Source organism: Triturus cristatus, chromosome 10 (assembly GCF_964204655.1).
Source record: "Triturus cristatus chromosome 10, aTriCri1.1, whole genome shotgun sequence".
Taxonomy (NCBI): Eukaryota; Metazoa; Chordata; class Amphibia; order Caudata; family Salamandridae; genus Triturus; species Triturus cristatus.
The window spans coordinates 953,049,795-953,067,067 of NC_140593.1; the positions used below are offsets into that span (position 1 = coordinate 953,049,795).

The 17,273-nt window shown below is 48.1% G+C and overlaps 1 protein-coding gene across 27 annotated transcripts in view; it reads left to right on the forward strand.

Annotated features, from left to right (window-relative positions):
• The window catches only part of OBSCN (obscurin, cytoskeletal calmodulin and titin-interacting RhoGEF), a 1,809,553-nt gene that overhangs the window by 485,129 nt on the left and 1,307,151 nt on the right, over nt 1-17,273 (forward strand). For 23 of the 27 annotated variants that reach the window (XM_085628811.1, XM_085628818.1, XM_085628815.1 and 20 more), the window contains exons 36-37: nt 10,204-10,470; nt 13,611-13,883. In XM_085628811.1, coding sequence (XP_085484937.1) covers nt 10,204-10,470; nt 13,611-13,883 — 540 coding nt within the window. The remainder of the gene's footprint in view (nt 1-10,203; nt 10,471-13,610; nt 13,884-17,273) is intronic. The other 4 variants (XM_085628817.1, XM_085628831.1, XM_085628838.1 and 1 more) reach the window with 1 other exon arrangement.

Here is a 17,273-nt window from a genome sequence, read left to right on the forward strand (position 1 = left end):
CAAACTGATTACTAGGGTTAAGGGCATCCCCTTTCAGGGCCCTAGTTTTATGCACCAAAGGTCAGTTTCTCGCGTGACAATGCATTTTGGCATGGAAAATTGTGTATAGAACTGACGTCAGCGCATGGGTGGCGCCTAAGTAGCCTCCGTGACGTCGTCCCGGCGCGCACGACGCCAGTGACGGGCGTGGAGCCGCACGGTGCCACCTACTGGCGCGCAGGGGTACTGCTAAGCAGAAAACTTTCTGGATCCAGACTGACGCCTGGGGAAATATTCTAAAGTAAGAAATCTATCACTAACTGTCTCTTACAGATATATCGTTACACAAGTAGTAACTTGTGCATCTTGCTTCCCTTCGAAGGTTCGCTCCTTTCTGCCTTGACGGGGGCTTGGAGGCGTCCTGCCTCCGGGGACCCGGTGCCTCTGCATCTTCTGCATCGGCACCTTCCAACGCCGCGTGACCCGGCGTGCCTGTCCATTCACCCCTCAGTCGCCAGCCCCCTTCTGCGGACTACTTTTCCCTCCTTGCCGCCCCATTGTCGCCTCGACCAGCGCGGCCCTGTGGGCCCTTAACACCTTATGTGTGCTGGCTAGGGCCTCCTCCTGTTTGTGGAACTCGGCTGAGTCTCTGGGGTCTGCAGCGTCCCAGGAGTCTGCTCAGGTGGATTTGCAGCACCATGCATTGGATGGTCAGAAGCTTGCGGCGTTTATTCTCCGCTCCGCTCTGGACGTCTCTGAGGTGCTGGGCTGGGCCATGGCCTCCTCAGTCGCTCTCCGTCGCCATGCTTGGCTTCGGAACGGCGTCTTCCCTGAAAATATTCGGGAGAGGCTCATTGATCTCCCATTAGATGGCAGTCTGTTGTTTCATGCCCCTGCCGATTCCGCCATCCAGAGGCTCTTGGCAGGGCTCTGTCTTCCTCCTCCTCCGTCGCCTCCTCAGTAACTTCTGAGTTAGGGTTGCTTCTGGGCCTTCTTAGGCCAGCTATTATGGTTGTCGAGTATGTTTTTCTGGCCGTTACATCCTTCCTTGGGACTTTGGCATTGTTGGCTGCTGGACGGCCCTTTTGCTGTTTTGTGGGAGTTCTGCAGAAGTTGTTGCACAGACTTAGCCCTGAGATTGGGCCTTCTGCTTTGCTTGGGCTGCTGTCAAGCCTGTAGCGGGGGTGCTTTCTTTCCCCGTGTTTTTTTTGTTTCTTCCTCTGCTGCGGAAGTTCTTTCAAAGAGGGTTCCCATATCTTGGTACTTCACATGCCCTATGTGGGGTTATGGTAGCGGTCATATGGCTTGCGCTCTGCTGGAAGGTTCTGGTCACCTTCGGGTACCTGTTCTCCATGGTGTTTACGTAGGTTGCTTTTGCTTCCTGAGGTCGTGTGCGCGGCCACTCGTGGTGGTGGCCTGGGCCTCTCCTCCTCTCCCTGCTCCCGTTCTACGGTCTGGGTTGTCTCTGTGTTCTCCCTTGCCAGGCGTTGCCTGAGGACTCGGGCTGTTTGCTTCTGGCCTTGACTGCCGGCATTGTTCTGGCTGGTAGGCTGTTCTCCATCTGGAATGGGCTCGCCGCCTTCTCTTTAGTTTCCTTGGGCCCTCTAGGCTTCTCTTCTTCTTCCGTCTTCCACACCTTGGCTTTCGGCGGAAGCTATGTTGCCTTGTGGGGGAGTGGGGTGCTTCGGCCTCTCTGTCCTTGCCCTTAGTTCCTCTGCTGTGAGTGTACGGGCCTCTTCAGCCTTCTTTCCCACCTACGTCCCCTTGGGGTCGGTGGGGTTCTGCTTGTGGGGGTTCCCTTGGCCTGGCAGGGGCGAGGTTCTGCCTGGTCCACAGATCTGGTCCCCTGTGGGGCCTTTTTGTTCTGCTTTGGCTGGTAGGTTCCTTTCGCAGGCCTTCCTTCCCAGGGGGTATTGCTAGGGTATCTATTCTACGTGAAGGAATCTGTGGCTAGTAGTCTCTATCAGATGTATGAGTTACTTACCTTCGGTAACAATGTATCTGGTAGAGACGATTCTAGCCGCAGATTCCTTCACGGCCCGCCCTTCCTCCCCTATTCTGCGAGGACCCTTGGGTTGGTCTTCGGTACTCGCCCGCGGTGGGGGGCTGAGTCTCCTATGAGTGCCTTCCTTGTTTTTGACGGGTGGCTCTGTCTGGGAGCGGTTCATTCCTCGCTTGGTTCTTTGGAGGATGGGGTTTCGGTGCGCCGGTGTCCTGCTGCTCTGGCTACTCCAGGTTTGGGGGGGATTGCTTCTCTCCTTGTCCTCCCTCCCCTCCCTTCCTTCCATTGCTATCCTCTGGTTTGAGGGTCCTCTGGCCATGTCTTGCCCTTGTCCTTGTGGGTGGTTGCCCTCTAAGTTGGGGTGGCTTGGAGGTTGGTGGTCCCTGTCTGTCTTGGGACTAGTCCTATTCCTTGCTCAGGATGAGGGGGGTGGGCTACCTACATGTGCCATGCCTTTTATGCCTGTTCCTCCCTTCGGGGCACAGGGATGGGAGGTTGAATAGGTGTGGGCAGGGTGGCTGCACGGGTTTCTGCTTGTTCTTGTTCTTCTTCTTCTTCTTTCCCTGCCCTTGGGGTCTGTGGTGTTGGCACTACCCTGGTGATGTTGTTAGTCACCGTTTCTTTCCAATTTTTCTGCTCTTAGCTCACTGTTTCCATGCTCCCTCAGTTTTTTATCTGGTGGTTCCGCGTTGTGGTCGGAAAAGTTCTCAGAAGAAAACTTACGTGGGCGCACCGGGGCGGGTCTTATGTGACCTTGCTGACGTCACCTACGCGGACGAAGCCTGGGCGGAGTTGCGTGGTGTCTCCACGCCGCGCAGGGATGCTGTGGCAAAAAATTTCTGGATCCAGTCTCACGCCTGAGGATAATCCTACGTGAAGGAATCTGCGGCTAGAATCGTCTCTACCAGATACATCGTTACCGAAGGTAAGTAACTCGTACATTAATACCTGCATGTAGAGTACATAATACAAACTAACAAACAATAGCACATCATATCCACAGTCATAAACCGAATGGATTTTATAGTATCAGACTATAAAATGAAGATACAATTGGATATCTTGAAGAATAACAACTTTATTCATTGTACCCGCAGAACAAGTTTTTTTCTGGTCAGAGGTCACTGAAATGTTCATCTAATTAGAAATGTCTTTATAATCATTCCGCTTCTTGATATATTATTCTTTTTAGTGAAAAAAGTTATTTTCTGAGATGGCAAAGCACCTTGTTTTCCATCAGTTACTCAGTCTGTAGATTTTGGACTATTCCAAGTTGAAAAGTAGGTTCTTTTATCCACAACTAAAGTCTATTAACTTCTTTTCATTAACTATTAATATGCTCTCAGTTAATTAACATATGGGCAAAGTATCCCTTTGCTTTATTTCATTTCTAGTTTTGTTTGCTTAATTGAACTCATTAGAAAAAAAAATAGGTTTTTCAAATTTTTATATACATTTGTCTTTTAAGCAATTGATAACTTCTCATTACAACAACACAGAAGGAAGATATAAAGCTATTGTAAGATGTATATATTATGTTTGTGTCTAATACGTGGGCACAATATAGATGAAGTGGCACAGCAATGTGCCAAAAGCATATGCAGTTATCCATAGAGTATTCAATGCAGTGCACCTTCCAAAGTAGCATTTGAGTTATGACCAAGATAAGTGTTCAGTGAGTTGTTTACTAGAGCAGCACCCCGCGATTTGCCATCCTTAATCATGTCTTTCACATTCCGCCCAGGTCCCCGGGATATTTTCATATTTTTTAGGACTATCGATACCTTTCAATATCACCCTCTGCTGCTCTATACTGTCCATATTACTGCTCCTTTCCTCAGGTGTTGGAGGTGTTGGACTGCCTCACCATTGTGTTTCTCTGCTTCACAACTATGCTGTGGCTCTCCTTGCTCCTTTAACCTTTGAATAATAAACAATTTCTGATATCTCATTGTTTATTGCGTGTTCCAAATTCCCGACTATATATTGAGGGCCTCTATTCCGAATGTGAACTTGAGTGTTGCCTCCAGGTTTCTACTAACTAATAACCGGGCAGCTCCACAGAATGTGTATGAAAGCACCACTCTGGCCACTGCTGCTTTGGCACATTTTGTTAATGATTTGTTCAAATTTTCACAGCTTGTGAAGGAATTTTCTTTTTGACCAAAGGAAACCCAGATCTCACCACACCTCCCTAGGAGTGAGTTGACCCAACCCGTCTTCGATTGCACCTTTGTCTTTTCCTGATGGGTTTGAAGTTGGTTCACGCTTCAGCTGCAAGAACTTAAATGTCAGAATAGTATGTCATTTATATTTGGTTTAAGGTTGTGAAAATAGTATGGTACATGTGGGGCATTAAACATTGCAGAGTGTAGACATACTTCTAGTATCCCATCCCTAAAATCCCATCAGGTCATCCAGACCCTGTAATCAGGATCCCATCTGTAGTGCTGTTTCGAGATTTATCTTCCCTTTCCAGTCAATCTTTCTAGTGATGTCCTCACTACCAAGCCTGTGGCCAGCTGTAAATTGTCTGGAAACGTACCTTTGCATAGAGTGTTGTTTGCGTACACTTTTTTACCTTCTCTGTTTTAGTCAAGGCAGCATGGCGAATGCCCGTTCATTCACCGTTGTTAACTGTACAGTTCCATAGTACTTTGTGATACTGGGGAGAGCTAGCCCATCCTCCAGAGCAGTTTTTTAAAGCATCAATAACACTATTCTGGAGTAACTATGTTTCCATAGCAATGATCTTGTTATGTCTTTTAGTTTTGAAAATAACTGGTCAGGCATGGCATATGGCGTATTCTGCAATTCGTAGAGACATTTTGGGCTGTACATCCTAATATGGAAAAAGGGGAAGTCTCTTCCAATGTGAAATTGCTACTTTAAGGTCACATATCATGCCTGGCTTTAAGTCTTGTGGGGCCTGCCGTCGCAATATGTCGGTGGCAGACCCCCACGATGTTTGCCTCTACTTCCTGGAGACCGACCACGAAACCCGGTCCTGCCGGGACTGTCGGGCTATGGCCCGAAGGCCTTGAGGGAGCGGCGCCGGAAACTGCTGGATGTCCGGCACTCGTCCCAGCACCGTTCCAGGTCCTGGGACCGTTCCTGGGATCGCTCGCGGGGCCGCCGTCATCACTCCTCGGGCTCCAAGTCTTCACCCTCGGATTTGGGTAAGAGACGACACAAAAAGTAGTTTAGATAGCGAGTTCGCTCTTCGTTGGTCCTCGGATGCGGACGAGGGGAACAGGGGTTCTGCCCCTGCGGCTCCTTTGGAGCCTGGGAGTCCCGCGGACTACCCGACTTACCCGGGTCCGTCGGCTACCATGGTCCGCCTCTTTAGGCCTCGGGCTCCCGCCGGTACGCCTTCGGGCCCCGCGGTCCCATGTCCAGATCCTGTTGGGCCGCCGGTGGATCCATCTTCGGCACCACAGGATCCTGCGCCGTAGGCTCCGGCCCCGGCGCCACTAGGTCCAGCGCTCCAGGGCCAGCGCCACCCTCGGCTCCGCCCGCGGCACCGCAGTGGGTGCCCTTCGTCCCGCCCTTGCCCCGGTTCCAGGACCATTTTGTTCCGGCCTGGGATCCACACCGGGATGCGGTGCCGGCTCAGCCCCGGCAGGCACCATTCCCGGCGCCGTTTCCGACACCGTTTGTTCCTTCTCCGGCCCCAGCTCTGCCTTCGCGGTCTGTTCCCCATGTGACAGAGGTGGAGGACAACTGGGAGGGGTCCGAGGACCCTCTTGCCCATCAGTGTGGCTCTGAGCAGGACCTGGGTGGACGACTTAGAGGACGCCGGCGACCTCGACATCTCCTCTGACCCGTGGTTTGCCTCTCCCCCGCCTACCATGGAGGAGGGTGCCTCCTACACGATGGTGCTCCATCGGGCAGCTGGGGTTCTAAACCTTGATCTCCCTAACGTGGCCCTTAAAACTAATCTCCTCACTGAGGTGCTCCAGACGGCGTCCACTTCGTCGGAGCCCCTGCTCCCATTTAATGACGCCCTCACTGACGTCTTGTTGGGCACTTGGTTGTGGCCAGCCACAGGGGCCCCTGTGGATAAGAATGTCGCCAGGCGTCACCGCCCGGCGCCTGGTGACCCTGCTTTTCTGACCACTCATCCTACGCCTGAGAGCCTGGTTATCCAAGCCTCGACGTCACAGAGTGCCTTTCCCACGGCTCCGCCGGAAAAGGACTCTAAGAAGCTGGAACAGTTCAGTAAGCGGTTGTTCTCTTCGGCCAGCTTGGGGCTGCGGTCAGTGAACACAGCCTGCTTCTTGGGCCGCTATCCCCACACGGTGTGGGATAGCGGTGTTGACTCAGTGTCCTGAGGAGATCCACGCTGTGCTGTCCCAAGCGGTTGCTGAGGGTAAGGATGCGGCTAAGTTCGCCATTCGTTGTGGTTTGGACACCGCGGACTCACTGGGTGGGGCGATTTCTATGACTGTGGCGCTTCGTTGCCACGCCTGGTTAAGATCTACCGGGTTCTCGCCAGATGTCCAAAGCTCGCTCATGGACATGCCCTTTGATGGCACTCGCCTGTTTGGAGATAAGGCCAACAGTGCACTGGAGCGCTTTAAGGACTCGCGGGCCAAGTCCTTGGGTCTTTCCGCATAGAGCCCGGCCACTCCTGGTTTTCGTTCCTTTCGTGGCCACGGCAGAGGTGCCCAGGCACGTTCCTTCAGCAAGCCTGTGTAGAACCAGCCTCAGCGCGTACGCGGCTTCCGCAGGGGCGGGTCTGGCAATCAGCGTGGGGGTCAGTCCACCTTTGCCCTAGCTGCTTCTACCTCCAAACCTTCCTAATCCGAGCTTTGTGGAGCACCCCACGCCAGTGGGTGGCAGGATCCACCACCACCTCCTCCACTGGCGCGATATCACATCGGACAAGTAGGTGTTGCGGATCATCCGCAGGGGTTACTCCCTTCCCTTTCAGTCCTCCCCTCCAGCCATGCCACCTCGGTGCCACCGCCTGTCGGGGGATCACTTGGTACTTCTCCAGCAGGAAGTCACGGCCCTCTTGGCCAAGGTGGCCATCGAGTGCGTTCCTGGGCCGGAAGTAGGGAGTGGTGTTGTTATTACCACTACTTTCTGGTCCCCAAGAAGGACAAAGGGGGCCTGTGCCCCATCTTGGACCTCCGGAACGTCAACCGCTTCCTCCGGAAGGAGAAGTTCAAAATGCGGACTCTGGCTCAGGTCTTGGCTGCCCTCGACCCTGGAGACTGGATGGTAGCGTTGGACTTGCAGGACGCATATTTTCACATCCCTGTCCTGCCGGCCCACCAGCGTTACCTGCGGTTCAGGGTAGGCCAGGAGCATTTTCAGTTTGCAGTGCTCCCCTTCGGCCTTACCAGCGCCCCTTGGGTGTTCACGAAGGTGATGGTGGTGGTCGCAGCTCACCTGCGCAGGTCAGGGGTGTCAGTCTTCCCTTACCTCGACGACTGGTTGCTGAAGGCGGGCTAGCCCCAAGCAGTCGTCAACCACCTTTGGCCTACGGTCAATCTCCTGCATTTGCTAGGGTTCTCCATCAGCGTGCCGAAGTCGCACCAGAGTCCCTCTCAGAAGCTCCTTTTCATCAGAGCAGTTCTGGATTCGATGCTGTTTCGGGTTTATCCTCCCGAGCAGTGAGTCTGTGATATTCAGGCTATGATTCCGATGTTTCAGCCTCTGTCCCGAGTTTGTCAGGATGATCCTCCGGCTTCTAGGCCTGATGGCCTCCTGCATCCTGCTGGTGACAAATGCCAGATGGCATATGCAGGCTCTCCAGTGGAACCTGAAGTTCCAGTGGGCGCAGCATCAGGGCAACCTGTCCGATCATTTTCAGATCTTGCAGGGCACTGCACGGCAATTACAGTGGTGGCTTACGAATCGCGATTGGGTCAATGGCAGATCCCTCTCCCTTCCCCAACCGGAGCACACAGTGGTGACGGATGTGTCCCTCCTGGGATGGGGAGGCCACTTGGGAGAGGCGGAGATCAGGGGCCTCTGGTCTCCGGCGGAGTTCCGACTCCATATCAATCTGTTGGAGCTTCAGGCGATCCGACTTGCACTGAAGGCATTCCCTCCCTCTATCCGAGGAAGTGTGGTGCAGGTGTTCACGGACAACACCACCACCATGTGGTAATGCAACAAATAGGGCAGCGTGGGGTCCTGGATCCTCTGTCAGGAGGCTCTGCACGCCTCTGGACATGGCTGGAACATCAAGGCATCACCTTGATGGTTCAACACCTGGCAGGTTCTCTGAACGCCAGGGCGGACGAACTCAGCCGCCGGTGCTTGATGAATTATGAATGGCGTCTGAGCTTGGACGTGGTGCAAGGTCTCCTTCAGCAGTGGGGAGAGCCTTGGTTAGATCTATTCTCCACTGAAGAGAACGCGCAATGTCTTCAGTTCTGCGCTTTGGAATTTCCAAGGCAGCACTCGTTAGGCGACGCTTTTTGTCGCGAGCGGAGTTGCGGTCTATTGTACGCCTTTCCGCCTATACCACTTCTGCCCAGAGTGCGGAAGAAGATTCGGCGCGACCGGGCCCAAGTCACCCTTGTGGCTCCGGATTGGGCAAGAAGATACTGGTATCCTGAGCTACTCAACATGGCGATTGATCCCCCGATCCGACTGCCTCTTCGGGAGGATCTTCTGTCGCAGCAGCAGGGGACGGTCCTCAACCCGAACCTGTCCAGCCTCCACCTCCATGCGTGGAGATTGAGCGGCGACAGTTGAGAGCTTTTGATTTTCCTCCCGAAGTCTGTGATGTCATTCTGGCAGCCAGGTGTCCCTCCACTAAGACGGTATACACCTGCTGGTGGAACAAGTTTGTGGCATGGTGCGCAGCAAAGTCTGTGGATCCCCTTTCTGCCCCTCTTTCTGAGGTCCTTCTGTTCCTCCTCTCCTTGGCCCAGCAGGGATCTGCTCTGGGCACTATCAAAGGTTATCTTTCGGCCATCTCTGCCTTTCTGCGGCTTCCAGATCAGCCTTCTCTCTAAGTCCCCGGTTGTTACTGTTTCCTGAAAGGCATTATGCACACGTTTCCTCCTGTGCCGTTCATAATGCCTCAATGGGACTTGAATCTTGTCTTGACCTATCTGATGTGCGCTCCCTTCGAGCCCCTTCATACCTGTCCTTTGCGTCTTCTTACTCTTAAGAAGGCTTTCCTGGTAGCTATCACCTCTGCCAGAAGAGTGAGCAAGCTCCAGGCTCTTTCTTCCAAACCTCCTTTCCTTTCTGTTCATCCGGACAAGGGTGGTGTTAAGGACCCGTACTTCTTTTTTGCCAAAAGTTGTCACGCCCTTCCACATCGGGCAGACCATCACTTTGCCCACCTTCTTTCCGCCTCCGCATCCTTCAAGGGAGGAGGAGAGGCTCCACCGTCTGGACTCAAAACATGCGCTCGCATTCTATCTGAAGCATACACAGCAGTTTCGGGTGGATGACCAGCTCTTTGTTGGCTACGTGGGCGCCAAAAAAGGTCGGGTAGTGCACAAACGAACCATCTCGCGGTGGGTCATTCTGAGCATCAAAGCATGCAACTGCAGCCACTACTGCCTTGGGACGCGGCGTTCCCTTGCAGGACATTTGTCAGGTAGCTACGTGCGCCTCGCTGCACATGTTTACCAAGCATTACTGCCTTGACAGTCAAGTCCGGAGAGACAGCTTCTTTGGCCGTTCTGTTCTCTGTGACTTTCTGGTGTAATCTGTTTGCAGACCATCCACCGGGGTTGGTATTGCTGGGGTATCTATTCTAAGGTAAGGAATCTATAACTAACATGTCTCTTTCAGAAGTTACTACTTGTGTAACGATATATCTATGAGAGACATTAGCTAGTGATAGATTCCTTACCACCCCACCCATTCTCCCCGTTCTGCGAACTGATTTCTAGTGTTAAGGTCATCCCTTTCAGGGCCCTAGTTTCTTGGCACCAGTGGTCAGTTTCTTGCATGGCTCTGCGTTTCTGGCACGGAAAGTCGTGTACAGAACTGACGTCAGCGCGCATGGGTGGTGCCTAAGTAGTCTCCGTGACGTCACCACCTTCCTCTGATGATTTACAGAACTGAATTTTAAGTTACTAAAACGTGGTGCAATTCCAATTCATATTGTGTGAAGGACAATCGCTGTCTTCATCCCAAGATTGTGCCATCTACGTATATAGTGCTTTGCAGTGATCATTCTGTAGATCAGCGCCATGGGTTTCTTAGATCTGTAACTCAGTTTACTTTAATGTTTGCAGATGCATTGAATCGATTCATTAAGGAATTGTCAGATGTTAAAGGTGAAGAGAAAGGTGTTGCAAAGTTTGAATGTGAGACAGAGAAGCCGGCCCAAACTGTGACCTGGCGCAAGGGAATCGTGGAGCTGCAGCCAACCAAGAAGTATGAATTGACCCAAAGAGGGGCAGTCCTGAGCCTCACAGTGAATGAGCTGGAGAAGAATGACAGTGACATCTATACTTGTGATATTGGGGATGCTCAGTCTCATGGCAAATTGTCAGTACAAGGTAAGTGTCATGAGAACAAGTAGCAAAGAATGGTTTAGCTGCTCCTGTCATTAATGTAGTTTCTTGGTATATGCATTTTATGTACTAAACAATCATTATTGCCCTCAGCTCAGGGCGATAAAAGAGGATAATGTCCTCTGTTAGCTGCTCTCCTCGCAGTGGTGCTCCTGAACCTAATAAGAGGAAGGACAATCAGAAGCTATTCACTCCTCCTAATTGGGCAAAAAGGCTATTAGAACTAGGGGTGTGCATAGTTTTAACTTTAGCCGCGACTGCGGCGGAGCTTTTTCTGCTGTTACAGTGCTTCATTTTACTGCAATTTCTGAAAAAATTTTTTGCAGGCAGTGCAGTTTGCAAAACTGACCAATGTTTAAGAAAAATAATAGGAAGTTGAGCACCATTTATAAGATATGTCCCTAAACGCAATCAAAACAAACAGATACATGTACCCACTTTCCCTATCTGTTAATGCCCCAGCTTCAAACTCTCACTGAACCTAGACTGCAGGCAAACAAAAGTAATTAATACCCATTTGGATTAGTTAAGTCAATATCAGCATTCCAAACAGGATGACAATAATGACGCACATAAGTAACAATTGTCGCTTGTTCTCTTACTCTCGAGACACAAGAGGTCAGAAAGAAATTGATAATCTCAGGTGTGCCAAAAATAATCCAGGCAATGAGTAAAAATGACTGTGCATTAATATCCAAATGACTAATGGCCTTTCTCAGGGGAGTATAGCAGTATGCAGTGTTACCACATTTAAGGAGGATGACAGCTTCATTGTGCAGAGCATAGGCTTTCCTGCACACCAGAACTGCAAGCTGGGAGATTGTTTTCCGGTGTCACTAACTGACCAGAAAAAAATGGCGTGAGTTTTTTCAAAACCGAAGCCCCCAAAAATGTTTTCATGGTGAATTGTTGGGACTATTAAGGTACCATTTTTTACCTTGATGCTCCTTTCAACTGCTAAGGAAAGGCACTTATCAAAGCTGATTACCTAAACGTAATGCTTAATTTTTTTTATAAACCAAGCAAACTCATCTATATTTATTTCAGACTTCCTTTAAATTAGCATGCATCCCGTAATACATGGTAAGTAAACATTTTAACTGGATAAGTGTAATACTGGTTGCAATCAAATGTATATTAAATCGTTGGACTCTCTCTTTGTGAGATTCTAGGATCACAAAGAGAAAGTCCAAACGCCCGTCCCCCGACGGAGCTTGACCATCCGCCAATTGAGTTATAGACTCAATCTAATCTATAACCTTTAAGTGAGTGAACAGACTCAAACAATAAGAAGGGTAAGTGCACCACTTACTCCTACACGTTGACGAACATTAACGTGTCATTACATGTTCCTGAAGACAGCCCGCAGACCCGAATGGGCAACAGGGGCTGAAAACTGTCGACCAGCTACAACCATCACTAGGTGCCATAGAACAGTAACTCTTCTACTACAGCACTGCTTCCCCTCTTTTAGCCTTACCCCATCCCCAAGACATTAAAATCCTTATTGATAGATGGAGGTAATTTTAACCGCACGCAAACTTCACCTTCACTTTCTCTAATCACAACAGTTAGAAACCAGAGGGTCCTCCTCCAGGTGGAGGAAAGCATAAAAAAAGACCAGATGATGATGTTTTTCACTTAACCTAAACAGGTGGAAAACCAAGGTATACCGCACCGAAGGTTAAATTTGTGAATGAGGTTTTTTTTAAGTCCACAAGAACCCCAGACCCTGATTACATACAGGACTTGTGATTCATTCTCCAGTGATTTAACATACCTTGGCAATGGAAGCCGAATGAATCCCAGCATTTCATCCCACCCCCCCACCCCCCACCCCCGCCCCCACCAATTACAAAACTGCAATCAAATGTAATCAGGTAGTTTGAAAGTTTTGACTGATGAACTTGTAACTCATTTTATTTTGTTGCTAATAAATTTCAGTAAAAGTTATGAACACAATATTATTTTTCACTGGTACTGTGCAGTTTTTCAGCAGTCATGAACTGACATTTTCATTGACTGTCTGATACAAAATATTATTTTTGCGATGGTCAACTGGTGTAAATGTGTTTTTGGCTCACCTTTTCAGGGAGATGCAACTGCAGAATTGGCTGATGCCAATGTAAAATTGCTTAATACCTGTGCATGATTGTCTGGCAGTAGTGAAATTTATACGCCTTGCCTATAGAGTGTAAGTCATCTTAAAAATCACAGATAATTTTGTGGGGATAATTTTTGTGTAATAATGTGAATGATATCCCCTTCCATTCTCCATGGCACGTGTAAAGACTTCTTCATACTGACGCTTTATATGGGATGGACTAGGGATTGGCACGCCCTTTCATCAATTGTGGAGGTGCTGCTGTGTGGGCGATCCCCGGTTGTCTCAGTACAGTCTATAGATCCCTTGGTCTCATATGGGCCAACCTATCCAATCAATTTTTCTGCTGTTTTATCCAGTCTGCAATTGGTACAACATGCTCTTCTGCTCCTTATTTGCTTGTGGACAGAAGGTAATCTTTGTGTGCCTTCATCGCCTTCCTAAAGATGGTCTAACTGACACAGCTCTCATGCAAAGAAAAGGCGGATGTGACTATTATTCTTTAGTCTCAATGGATTCTGAAATTCAACATACCCATTACTTCTTCCACCCACCTCTTTGGCACCTCCTTTCCTCCATGGGTCGAGACAAGCTCCCAATTAGGAGTCAGCTCCTACTCTGTTTGCATGAACCAGAGCGCACATGATCTGCATGTGGACATCGATGTATTGTCTGTCTGTAAGCAGCAACATGCGGCAGAGCTATGTGGTCATGTTGGAGCACAGTTGAAGTCAATTCCATGTTTACATGTATTCAGTGCATTGTTATATGTTGTCTATCTGCTTATATGGCTGTTTTGGGGAAGGGGATGTTTTTTTCAGTGTCACTTACTGTGTATTAGACCACTAAGCATGTTCTTTATATCTGCACTATCTTTCTTTAATTCTTAAGAGAAGCACAATTTGTCACCACTCACTTATCCGGATTTCCTCAGTGGACGACTCATTACTTTTTTCCTAATCGCAGCAAGATGCAGGTCTAATCCTGAGCCCAGCGTTTGACGTGTCTATGTTCCTTTTAGGCCAGAAAGTCCTAGTAATTGAGGATCTTGAAGATGTGGATGTTATGGAGGGGGAGTCTGCCACGTTTACTTGCAGGATCTCCCCGGCAGAGTACAGCAATGTAAAGTGGTTTTTGGATAAAACCCCTCTGCACACCAATGAACTAAATGAGATCCAATGCCAGCCGGGAGGATATCACAGGCTGACTTTGAAGGACCTTTCTTTGAAGGACTCTGGTACCGTGACCTTTGAAGCTGGCGATCAGAAAACCTCTGTGAACTTGGTGGTAAAAGGTAATCTATGCATAGCGACTGCCATTACGAGGCAGAAGGAAAACATGATCCGGCTGTGGCAGCAAGTGACATTGACTATGACATGCAAGATGCTAAACATCACTGACATTCAGAATCTTTTCAGCTAATAATCCATTGATTACTCTAAATGTTTAAGAGATCAAATAAATTAGTCTTGCTTCAATATCCCGGACAATAGAACAATTCCACAAGCATATATTCAGTATTTTTCATGTTAAATGGTTCATGCCATGTGCTTCCACAGTATGTGAAAATGCCCCAGTGATGTATATTGATATGCAGTTGTGCTCCAAAGTAGCATTTTCCCTCATGTCTTAAGGGAAATTGTTGCTCTGGAATTCTAAATGCCCAGTAGATATATAGTGCACCATCTATAGGACTACTAGGGTATCTGATCCACAGTTGCAAGATGTAGCTTGGCTGCGTATAAAATAAAAGATTGAAGACTCAATACAAAGGAAACATGCTTGGATAGACTTTACAATCCACAGATTATGAGGCCATTGCAAACTCAATGTATCTTGAGGAGGGGACAGCAGTCGTATATATCTCAGAAGAGAATATGGGCTTCAGCCACGAGTGCCCCTTCATAAAACCTCTACTATTTTTCTTTTATTCCCGTGCACAGAATTGAAAGGCTCATGGTAACCTTGTCTTCAAATGATTTGCTATTTTCCTCTGTTTTGATTGATCTGCTTTTCTTTTTGAATTATTCTCACATAGCCAATGATGTATCTTTGAATCCTTGAAGGCAACCACTTCAACCAATTACTGAATAACCTGAAAAAGAATCACAGTTGCTCCTGCCCTTAACTAGGGCTGCTACTTCCATGTTCTGTGAACCTGCAAACAAAGCTTGCTGCCTCTGCTATTATGTTCAGTGGTACATTGATACCCCCTGCAAATGGGACACCAGAGAGGTCTTATTCTCAGATTCTGAAATCATCTTCTCTCCTTTTGGCATTTGCATCACCTGTGTGGGGTGGTTCTCCTTTAAAATGCCCTTTCAAGGCTGCTCTCCAGACACAGCCGTTGTTGTAATAATGCCCCTCACAGCATGGAGAACACACAAATGGATGTTCTGCTCTTATCTATCATCAGCTCACTTGAATGTGTGATCAAAGAAGACAAAAGGTTAGGCCTCCCCTGATGGGTCCCTTTCACCTTGCAGGACAGCATCAGAACTTTCCACCCCTCACCCTACCATGTACCAAAGGGCAGTGCTTCACGATGTCTAATCAGCAGCCCCTGACCAAGAATGTCATCATTACATTTCTATAGGGAACTCTGTCACCATCCTCCCTATCTCAGTGTCTCATTCTTCATCCTTCACCCACATGAATGCAGGCAATAGACTTCCTATGTCTGGAGAAGCAGTCCATTCCCCCTCCAGTTGTGCCATATCAAACTAGAAGTATCCAAAATGGATCCCACATTGCTTTGTGATTAATGCTGCAAGCCACGCTTGAGAATTACATCAGAAGACATCCGCCCCAGTGTTTTCAGAATCTTATTTGCAATGTTTGTATTATTTGCCCATATATTTTCTCCCATTGATATGATCTTGAAGTCACTACTTCCTTTGAGAGCAGCCTAAATGTGCCCACTTCTCCCTATATATTTGTCAAGACATTACTTTATGCTTACAACCCCAGAGCTGATCAGCTGACCTTGCTGGAGTAGTGGTCACAGGGTAGCATATCAGTGGGCAGACTGTTCATTTGATTCTTGTGCCTATCAAAAATACCTAATATAGCACTATCTTCAGAGACAAATAATGCTGTTTCCTGCTACTGTCTTCCATTCTGAACTTGCATGCTGTTTTAAAAAACATCTTCTATAATTCTAATATTGTGGCATGAACAACTGATCCAAAAAGAATTTGATGGACAGAATGCCGAACTATGTCATACATTCACACCCCAGTACAGAGATCTGGGCCTAAATCGATTGTTTTTTTGCTCACCATGCCATTCCAGTTTGAACCCAGCGATATGCAAATCAGTCTTGACCCTGTGCCTTATGGGAACAGTCCAGCCCGAACTGCCAAGCCAGGTTCTCCCTGGACTGGAAACAAGCATCCTAGGACTGGTTTCGGGGTTTCACCCCTCATTAGCCAGGATAGCTTGACTCCATGGTCATGGAGAGCAGGGGACCCATGTCTCAACTTGCATGGTGTTTTAAAAAACACCTTCTATATTTCTAATATTCTAGCATGAATAACTGATCATCACTTAAAACTTCTGATTGTCGCCTCTCCTTTTTTTCATATACCCTTGCTTTACTTTTCATACCGTGCATGCCTCTTCTCTCTGAACACAACCTACTCGAAGTCATGTGCATATTTGCCTAAATCTCCGCTAATGAATTTCTGCTATTTGCCCATACATCATTTAAAAATTCACAACCTCTACTTCTTCGAAAGTTACATCCCTGTGACTTCACAAAACCCAATCTCCTCTAGCTCATCCATGAACCCCACTATCATGAAATCCCATACGACACTACCGCACTATTGTTCACACCTAACTCATATTAATTTAATCCACTACAAAGAAACTGGAGTAAATGTGTGGAATGGTTCGCTTGAGAGCACAAGACTAATCCTAGTAACAAACAATACCCCACAACCATTGCATAAGCCTGTCTAACCTTGGGTGCAGAGCAGCGTGCTATTAAGATGAGAGAGTGATAACAGCCTTGTGGATTTCTCACTATGTTCTTATCAGAAAGAGACAGAGGAGTGGATGTCTATATCTGAGTGAAATGAAATCCCTAAAAGGATGAGAGGTTCCTCTTTGGTGAGGTGGCCATCATATCTATAGTGGCTCTGGTCGTGGGTGCCTTTCTTTACACTATTGCAAAGTAAATTAGGTGGAGTGTGTCAGAGAATTGATGCTGGCCCTTGGGCCTCAAGTGAGTGTAAGTGCCTTTCTCCTTTGATAACTATACAATCATCACATTTTTACTATGTTAGTAGTCTCTATCTAGCCCTCTGCAGTGATCAACTTTGACAGATTTAAAAAATTTCAGAATACCACAGTTTGTTTCCTCCTAGAGAAAAGAGCAGGAATTGCATATCTTGCTTTTACTGCCCTGGATTGGCTTCCAGTAACCTAAACAGTCCAATTAAAGTTAACATTTATATTAAACCGTTTTCCATTATATCCTTTGTCACCTAGTAGCACCAGATAACACTCAATTGTTAAATTAAAACCCCTTTATAATGGTGGTAGAGTTTTCTCAATGATCATGAAAATTGAAGTGGCCCACCTAAGATTCATCAATATTCATATATAAGGTCTGAGATAGTGGCTGCCTTGAGAATTATATGATGATATTAATTACTTATGTGCTGTGAAGCTACCT